The sequence below is a fragment of the Dama dama genome, chromosome 1, assembly GCF_033118175.1.
Source record: "Dama dama isolate Ldn47 chromosome 1, ASM3311817v1, whole genome shotgun sequence".
NCBI classification, from domain to species: Eukaryota; Metazoa; Chordata; class Mammalia; order Artiodactyla; family Cervidae; genus Dama; species Dama dama.
This window is the reverse complement of record NC_083681.1, coordinates 83,114,399-83,123,332: the sequence shown is the minus strand read 5'-3', so window position 1 is coordinate 83,123,332 and position 8,934 is coordinate 83,114,399. Positions and strand designations below refer to the sequence as shown.

Here is an 8,934-nt window from a genome sequence, read left to right as displayed (position 1 = left end):
TCATGATTGACACATGGTCACTTTAGTCTTTGAGTAAAAACACATCAGAAAACTTAATCCTGTAACACTGATGCTCTGTGCTCACCAGAGGCTTGGGTTACCCGTAGTCTATTAATTTAAATTGCAAAATAAAGTGTTGCCTAGTACGTGCAGTTGGTTTATTGACAATATACTTGAGTATATAAATATGACTCTATGGGAAAAATAATGAGAGGGGTCCTTGCTGATGAAGAAGTTGGAAAGCCTTACTCTACTTCATTACAGAAGGCCCGAGTCTTGCCCTCAGCCTCCGCATGGCCGCCTTCATCTCCTGGTTCCTCAGGGTGTAGATCAGGGGGTTCAGCAGAGGGGAGATGACAGTGAAGGTCACAGAGACGGCCTTATCGGCGGGGAGGGCGGAGAAGGGCCGGGCGTAGACGTAGATGCAGGGCACAAAGTGGAGGGTGACCACCGTGATGTGGGCGGTGCAGGTGGAGACGGCCTTCCCCCGGCCCTCCCCGGAGCGCGACCTCAGCATGGTCAGGATGACTGCGTAGGACGCAAGAAGCAGGACGAACCACACGGTGGTGACCAGGCCGTTGTTGGAAATCATCAGGAGCTCAAGGACAGCGGTGTCAGCGCAGGCGAGTGTGAGGACCTGGGGGACGTCGCAGTAGAAACCGTCCACGACGTTGGGGCCGCAGAAGGGGAGCGGCAGCAGGAGGGAGATCTGCACGATGGAGTGGACGAAGCCCCCCGCCCAGGAGGCCGCGACGAGGGCGGCGCAGCGCCCCCGACTCATGACGCTCACGTAGTGCAGGGGCCTGGAGATGGCCACGTAGCGGTCAAAGGCCATCACCGAGAGGGAGAAGATGTCCGCGCCCCCGAGGAGGTGGAAGAAAAACATCTGCGTGAGGCAGCCGCGGAAGGAGATGGTCTTTCTCTCCGAAAGGAGGTCCACCAGGACCTTGGGGGCGGTGATGGAGGAGAAGCAGATGTCCAGGACGGAGAGGTTGCGGAGCAGGAAGTACATGGGGGTCTGCAGGCGGGACTCGCAGCTCACAGTGACCATGATGAGGAGGTTGCCCAGCAGAGTGGTCACGTACAGGAAACATAAAAAGAGAAATAGGACCAAGCTCAGGCCTGGGGACTGAGCAAGCCCCAGAAACACAAATTCACTTACTCTGCTACCATTTCCCCACTCCATTGGATCATGTGTCCTCTTCCTGTGTACCCGGGGAAAATGAAAAGTGTTATTTCAGAGAGTGTTTGCCCTACCCTACCAGAGTCAGGTTTAGAGAGTCAGGTATTAGGTCTAAACACTAGTGAGATATTTTACCTGGTGCATATCTGTTCTGGGGTTACGGCTCACATGAGCAAAGTGATCCCTCCTGACACAAGCATGCATTTAGTTATCGTTTCCCATGCAAATCATAAATATTTCATAAAATGAATACTGTGATGCTCTGCATATATAAGTTCTAAGTATTCAAGATAAAGTGACTACTGTGGCAGGAGGGGTATGAAGTTGGAGTCAGCTTGGTGAGTGGCAGTGTCTGATGCCACTGAGTTTCCATGAGTGCCTGAGTGCCTGTTCTCTATGACTGAGTTCCCAGGAGGTCCATTTCCCCCCCCAGATGATGCCTTATGTAAATGGCTTAAAAACTGTTATCTTTAGGATGGTTCTCTTTGGACTGAGTTCTACAGAAGCACTACTCTCTTTTTCAAACCACACTTCCCCCCCTCTCCCCCAATTATTTGATTTATTATTTTAAAGAAAATCCCACATTGTACATAAATTTACCTATTACTACTTGATATGCTAACATATAATGATGTATCTACCATGCCATTAGCACACCTAGTACAAAAATGCCTCACATTTCCTGATACAAATGATACCCAAATGTTGTAATTTCTTAAAAAGTCTTTGTTAGGACTTTCCTGGTGGCACCGTGGATAAGACTGCCTGCCAATGCAGAGGGCGCGGGTTCCATCCCTGGTCCGGGAAGAGTCCACGTGCTCAGGAGCAACTGAGCCACAACCGCCAAGCCGAGCTCACCAGTCTGAGGTCCACAGCCTAGAGCCGTGCCCACAGCAAGAGAAAACTCGAGAGCAGCAATGAAGTCCGAGTGTGGCCAAAAAATAAAGAAATGAATAAGACATCTTGGCAGTTTCTTAAAATGCTAAACATACACTTACTGTTTAGTCTTATGGCTTTTGAGTTACTACTTTTTTGGTGTGTGTGAATCCTTGAAATGGCCCTTAACTTATTTCTTTGCAGTTTGCCTCCCTTTTCTTGCTATCATCAGAAACAAAGGAAAGGTGAAATACACTCCCCTCCTACTTTCTGGGTGTATCTTCCAGTTCCAATGAAGATCTTTCTTTCCACCCTGCTCACTTTCCCTTCAAGCTGTCTTTCCCCTGGGTGCAGTTTTGTCCACAGTCTATTTAGTATGGAAAACTAATAAAGCTGCAGGAGGTCTCATGGCATACAGCAGAGACCTGGGGAACTCTGGCATCCCAAAACCTGTTCAAGTCCCAGATAGACCCTAACTGGTTATGTGAAAATGGACAAGTTGCTTCATCCCTTTGGCCTCCGGCTCTGCACTGGTGTTTAGAAACAGTAGCAACTCCTACATAATTTTTATAAGGATTACATGAACTCACCTATGTAAAACATCAGTACTTCAGCAGGTGTACAAGCTGGATTTAGAAAGGGTAGAAACATCAGAGATCAAATTGCCAACATCCGTTGGATCATAGAAAAAGAGATAATTCCAGAAAAACATCTACTTTCTACTTCATTAACTACACTAAAGCTTTTTTCTGTGTCTATCACAACAAACTGGGGAATTCTTAAAGAGATGGGAATATCAGACCACTTTACCTGTCTCCTGAAACATCTGAATGGAGGTCAAGAAGAAGCAATCAGAGCTGGACATGGAACAACGGACTGGCTCAAAATTGTGAAAAGAGTACATCAAGGCTGTATATTGTCACCCTGCTTATTTAAGTTTTATGCAGAGCACACTATGTGAAATGCCAGGGTGGAAGAATCACAAGCTGAAATCAAGGTTGCCGGGAGAAATATCAACAACCTCAGGTATGCAGATAATACCATTCTAATGGCAGAAAGTGAAGAAGAAGTAAACAACCTCTTGATGAAGGTGAAAGAGGAGACTGAAAAAGCTGGCTTAACACAACTTTCATAAAATGAAGATCATAGCATCCAGTTACATTACTTCATGGCAAATAGATGCGGAAAAAATGGAAACAGTGACAGATTTTATTTTCTTGGACAAAATCACTGTGGACGGTGACTGCAGCCATCAATTTAAAAGATGCTTGCTCCTTGAAGGAAAAGCTATGACAAACCTAGACAGCATATTAAAAAGCAGAGACATCACTTTGCCAACAAAGGTCTGCATAGTCAAAGCTATGGTTTTTTCCAGTGGTCATGTGTGGATGTGAGAGTTTGACTATAAAAAAGATGCCGAGGAATTGATGCTTTGCAGTCAGTCTTAAGGGAAATCAGTCCTGAATATTCATTGGAAGGACTGGTGCTGAAGCTGAAACTCCAATACTCTGTCCACCTGATGCGAAGAACTGACTCATTGGAAAAGACCCTGATGCTGGGTAAGACTAAAGGCAGGAGTTGAAGGGGATGACAGAGGATGAGATGGTTGGATGGCATCACTGACTTGATGGACATGAGTCTGAGCAAGCTCTGGGAGATGCTGAAGGACAGGGAAGCCTGGTGAGCTGCCATCCATGGAGTTGCAAAGAGTCGGACACAGCTGAGCGACTGAACCACAACAAAGCATCAATGGTGGGAGCACTGCCTAGCCCATAATAAGTGTGATTACATGTGTGTTATCTCAAAGAAAAGCTTTAGGTTATTAATTCTCACAGACATACAACTTTTTTTTTTTTTCTGGAAGCTTCCCTTTTTTTTTTTTTTTTAATGGTTTTTTTTTTTTTTTCCAGTGGGTTTTGTCGTACATTGATATGAATCAGCCATGGATTTACACGTCTTCCCCATCCCAATCCCCGCTCCCACCTCCCTCTCCACCTGATTCCTCTCAAAACATCCCACCCTCGCCTTCTCCCACAGAGTTCAAAAGTCTGTTCTGTATTTCTGTGTCTCTTTTTCTGTTTTGCATATAGGGTTATCATTACCATCTTTCTAAATTCCATATATATGTGTTAGTATGCTGTAATGTTTTTTGTCTTTCTGGCTTACTTCACTCTGTATAAGGGGCTCCAGCTTCATCCATCTCATTAGGACTGGTTCAAATGAATTCTTTTTAATGGCTGAGTAATATTCCATGGAGTATATGTACCACAGCTTCCTTATCCATTCATCTGCTGATGGGCAAGATCCTCTATGACCCACCTCCCAGAATATTGGAAATAAAAACTAATGGAAGCTTCCCTTTTAAAATTCCTTTTGAAGACATGAAAGTCACATTTGAGAGCTTTATAATAATTATTATTTTAACATTTAAGACTCATGAAATCTTCTATGAAAGAAGAATAACAATTGGCTCAGAGGCCAGGCATAGTTTTGTTCTTTAATCTCTCAGTCCTTTATTTGCTTTTGTGGGGTGCTGCAGGCGCATATACCTTCCTATTCTTTAGTTTAAAAAAATTTTTATTTTATATGGAGCATAGTTGATCAGCAATGTAATATTAATTTCAGGTGTTCAGCAAAGTGATTCAGTTATATGTATACATGTGTCTGCTTCCAAAGTGACTCAGTGGTAAAGAGCCCACCTGTCAATGCAAGAGACGCAGGTTTGATCCCTGGGTCAGAAAGATCCCCTGAAGAAGGAAGCAGCACCCACTCCAGTATTCTTGCCTGGAAAACCCCATGGTCAGAGGATCCTGGCGGGGTACAGTCCACGGGTTTGCAGAGTGGGACACGACTGAGTGTGTACATGCACACATATGTGTATCTATTCTTTTTCAGATTCTTTCTCCATTAAGGTTATTACAGGGTATTGAGCAGGGTTCCCTGGACTATACAGTAGGTCTTTATCAGTTATCTGCTTTAAATACAACAGGGACACACAACTTCTTTAAATATACTGACCATCTCTTGGAGGAGCTAAACATTTCCGAGAACATGTGTTTTACAGCTTCATCAGAACATCTCGCTTTGAGGAAAATAGAAGGCGGTTTCTCTTTCCATAGGAAGCAGAGTGACCCAGAAGGTGGCGGCAGTGTATGGCCTAAGAAGAGGGCTGGCTTGTTTGGGCTTCTGGTGGGATCTCATCTTAGCAGACCAGAGAAGGCTGGGGCATGATGTCTGCATGGAGAATCACAGGTTCTCAAGTTCTGGTTTTGCCCCTGTGTGATTCATGTGAATAAGAGACCTACTGAGTCCCACCTCATCTGTGGAATGGGGGTTGTAATACCTGCCTCCCAGGGAGGTTAGGAGGATTAAGGGAATGAACTTCTGCAGTGGTTTCAGCACACAGGCTTGTTGTGGTTCCGTCTCTAAGTCATGTCCTACTCTTTGCAACCCCATCAAAGGCAGCACGCCAGGCATGCCCGTCCTTCACCATCTCCCAGACCTGGCTGTCATGTCCACTGAGTCGGTGATGCCATCCAACCATCTCGTCTTCTGTCGTCCCCTTCTCCTCCTGCCCTCAATCTTTCCCAGCATCAGGGTCTTTTCCAATGAGTCAGCTCTTTGCATTAGGTGACCAAAGTATTGGAGCTTCAGCTTCAGTATCAGTCCTTCCAATGAACACCCAGGACTGATTACCTTTAGGATGGACCGGTTCAATCTCCTTGCAGTCCAAGGGACTCTCAAGAGTCTTCTCCAACACCACAGTCTGAAACATCAATTCCTTGGCGCTCAGCCTTCTTAATGGTCCAACCCTCACATTCGTACATGACTACTGGCAAAGCTATAGCTTTGACTATACGATGATTACTACTCTGTTGAGTAACCTTAATGCAAGAGGCTTATCTGTAAATGAGTGTATTGAACTAAGTGGTAGCTGAGCTATCAACCCTGATCAGTTTAAAAAGAGAGGAAATGGTCACCAGAAAAAAACAATTCCATATAGTTACTGGAGAGATTGAGAGAATCCATCCTACTTACAGAAGCCTTCCACAGGGTCCCCCAAGTAAATAACAGACTGTGGTCTGCACAGCAGGGTAGAAGTTACCTCAGGCCCGAGGTGAGCCCAGTTATCAGACAGGAACAGATCCCATGTTCACAAACTACCTTTGATAATTCAGCATCCTCCAGGTGCTGCTCCATCTTTTTGCTATTTTGAATCCATCTGATTATTTAGCAAGCATTAAAGAAAAATTGGCAGAGTTCTATGCTATTTGTGAGAAAACAGTGTAATCCTAAACCAGTGGATAAACAATAGAAATCTAATAGTAGTAAGGCCACGATGGGGATCGTCTAAAGACAGACGAAGAGCTGTGTGTGGGGAAAGGGTGATTTCTCCCTGAGAGGCTCAGGGAATCCTGCATGGAAGAGGTGGCATTATGTTTGGGGCACATAGGAATGGAGAGAAAGGGAGTTCTGACTCTTGGGGACCGTTTGGATAGATGAAAGCTGCTTGTGAGTGGGAAGTTTGGTGGGAATGAAGAGATGTAAACAGGCAGGCCTGGAAAGATACAGGAAAGAAAATCATTGCTATGCCTTTTCTTTTTTGTAAATGTAAGAAAAGATATGTAGATGTTCATCATTGTACAGTTCTTTCCATTTATTTGAGGACTGTAACTATTTTGTTTTTCTCTCTAATTTTAAATTTAGCATAAGAAAACTCTCTCCTTTGTGCAACTCAAGAGATGCCAGAAAGCAAAATGTGCTTTTCCCCCATTCCAAACCGAACCTGTTTCCATGTCTGTCATCTTGCAATGTCTTCCTTGTTAACATTTCTTGTCTGTGCTGTTCTATCTCTGGGTACACTGGGATCTTGTGTACTTATTATTTGTAGTTACAATATATCTATAAATATTAACAATTAAATCTAGATTTCAGTTTTTCTCCCTGTTATGCATAAACACCCAGACACCACAGATGCACACACCCAGGTAGAGTTGTGTGTGGGTGCTACGTTGCTTCAGTCATGTCGACTCTGTGAACCTCTGGACTGTAGCCCGCCAGGCTCCTCTGTCTGTGAGATTCTCCAGGCAAGAATACTGGAGTGGGTTGTTACACCCTCCTCCAGGGGATCTTCCTGACTCAGGGATCGAACCCGCACCCATTATGTCTCCTGCATTGGCAGGCGGGTTCCTTACCACTAGCATCTCCTGGAAACCCAGGTAGAGTTATACATCTTACCTAAAATCTCCAGTCTCCTTTCCGGGTCTCTGACATCCTAAATAATGTTCACGTAAATCACTCAGCTTCAGAAAGTTCTGTTAAATACCCCTCTGAAAGCCAGTGATTTCGGTGGCTTCCATCTTTATGAGGAAAAGGGCAGACACACAGAATCACATTGTCTTGACTTTTCCATGCTGAGACACAGTGCCACACCCTATTGACCAATTCCTTAATCCCCAAGCCAGTGTGAGAATTATCAGAGGGAAAGTAGATGGATGTGGCTCTGGAAATATTCTGCTGATGGAGAGGTGGTTTCAGTGGGAGTAATTAAAAGGTTATTCAGGCACATACACTTTGTTATCAAACTGTGTATTTTGTATTGGAGTACAGCCATAAACAACTTGGTGGTAGTTTCAGGGGGACAGCAAAGGGACTCAGACATACATGTATCTATATCCATTCTCTCCCCAACTCCCCTCCCATCCAGTCTGCCACAGAGCACTGAGCAGAGTTCCGTGTGCCGTACAGTATGTCTTTGTTGGTTATTCATTTTAAACATAGCAGTGTGTACATGTCCATCCCAAACTCCCTAACTCTCCTCCCAGCCTTCCCCCACTGGCAACCAGAAGCTGGTCTCTAAGTCTATGAGTCTATTTCTGTTTTGTAATTAAATTTATTTTTATCAAACCTTTTTAGATTCTACATATAAGGGATTTCATGGTGTTTCTGCTTCTCTGACTTGACTCAGTATGACACTCTCTAGGTTCATGCATGTTGCTGCAGATGGCATTATTTCATTCTTTCTGATGACTGAGTAACATTCCATTGTACATATGTACCAAATCTTCTAAGGATAGTGTTCATCTGTCAATGGACATTTAGGTTGCTTCCGTGTCTTGGTGATTGTAAACAGTGCTGCAGTGAACATTGGGGGTACATATATCCTTTTGGACCATATTTTCCTCCAGATATATGCCTACTAGTGGGATTGTTGGGTCATGCAGTAGCCCTATTTTTAGTTTTTGAAGGAACCCCCATATTGCTCTCCATAGTGACTGTACCAGTTTACATTCCCACCAATAGTGTAGGAAGGTCCCCTTCTCCTCAGCATTTACTCTTTGTGGACTTTTTGATGATAGCAATTTTGACTGGTGTGAGGTGATATCTCATTGTAGCTTTAATTTGCATTTCTCTAATAATTAGAATGCTGAACATCTTTTCATGCAGGCACATATACTTTGAAACACACATTTGTTTGGGGTCTAAAATTTTCCAGCTGTGGTAAAGATTCTTTCCTTGATCAATACCGCACAGCTTCCCCTGAATTTTTCAACAAACCTTCCACTTTTGGACCTCCATGTTTTTCTCTGCATAGTCCAGTTTTAGCAAAAATCCTGCTAAGATAATTCCCCACCCTCCCAATCCGATCCCCTTCCTTGTCCAATCAGCTTTCACATCCTCCACCACCTCCTAGGTGATGTCTGATCACCCTGGATGCCTTCAGCAAGAATCCTGTTAGGTCAGGCTAGCCAGGATGCCTCCTTACCCTAATGGTTTCCTTTGTAATTTTCTTATAGGGAAATAAATGTTTGTCTTTAAGGATTGTGAATTTCCTCAGGCACTTTCAGCCTTGCAGAGAGATTCCTGAAGTGTGA

The 8,934-nt window shown here is 44.2% G+C and overlaps 1 protein-coding gene across 1 annotated transcript; it reads right to left on the bottom strand.

The window, feature by feature from the left end:
* Positions 1–250: 250 nt before the first annotated feature.
* LOC133056818 (olfactory receptor 4D11-like) lies at positions 251–1,186 on the bottom strand. The gene has a single exon (XM_061142600.1). The coding sequence runs from the start codon at positions 1,184–1,186 to the stop codon at positions 251–253; it is 936 nt and encodes a 311-aa protein (XP_060998583.1).
* Between the last annotated feature and the right edge of the window lie 7,748 nt (positions 1,187–8,934).

Bases quoted from the DNA above. Each gene is read 5' to 3' on its own strand.
- LOC133056818 (XM_061142600.1), bottom strand. From the start codon at position 1,186: ATGGAGTGGGGAAATGGTAGCAGAGTAAGTGAATTTGTGTTTCTGGGG.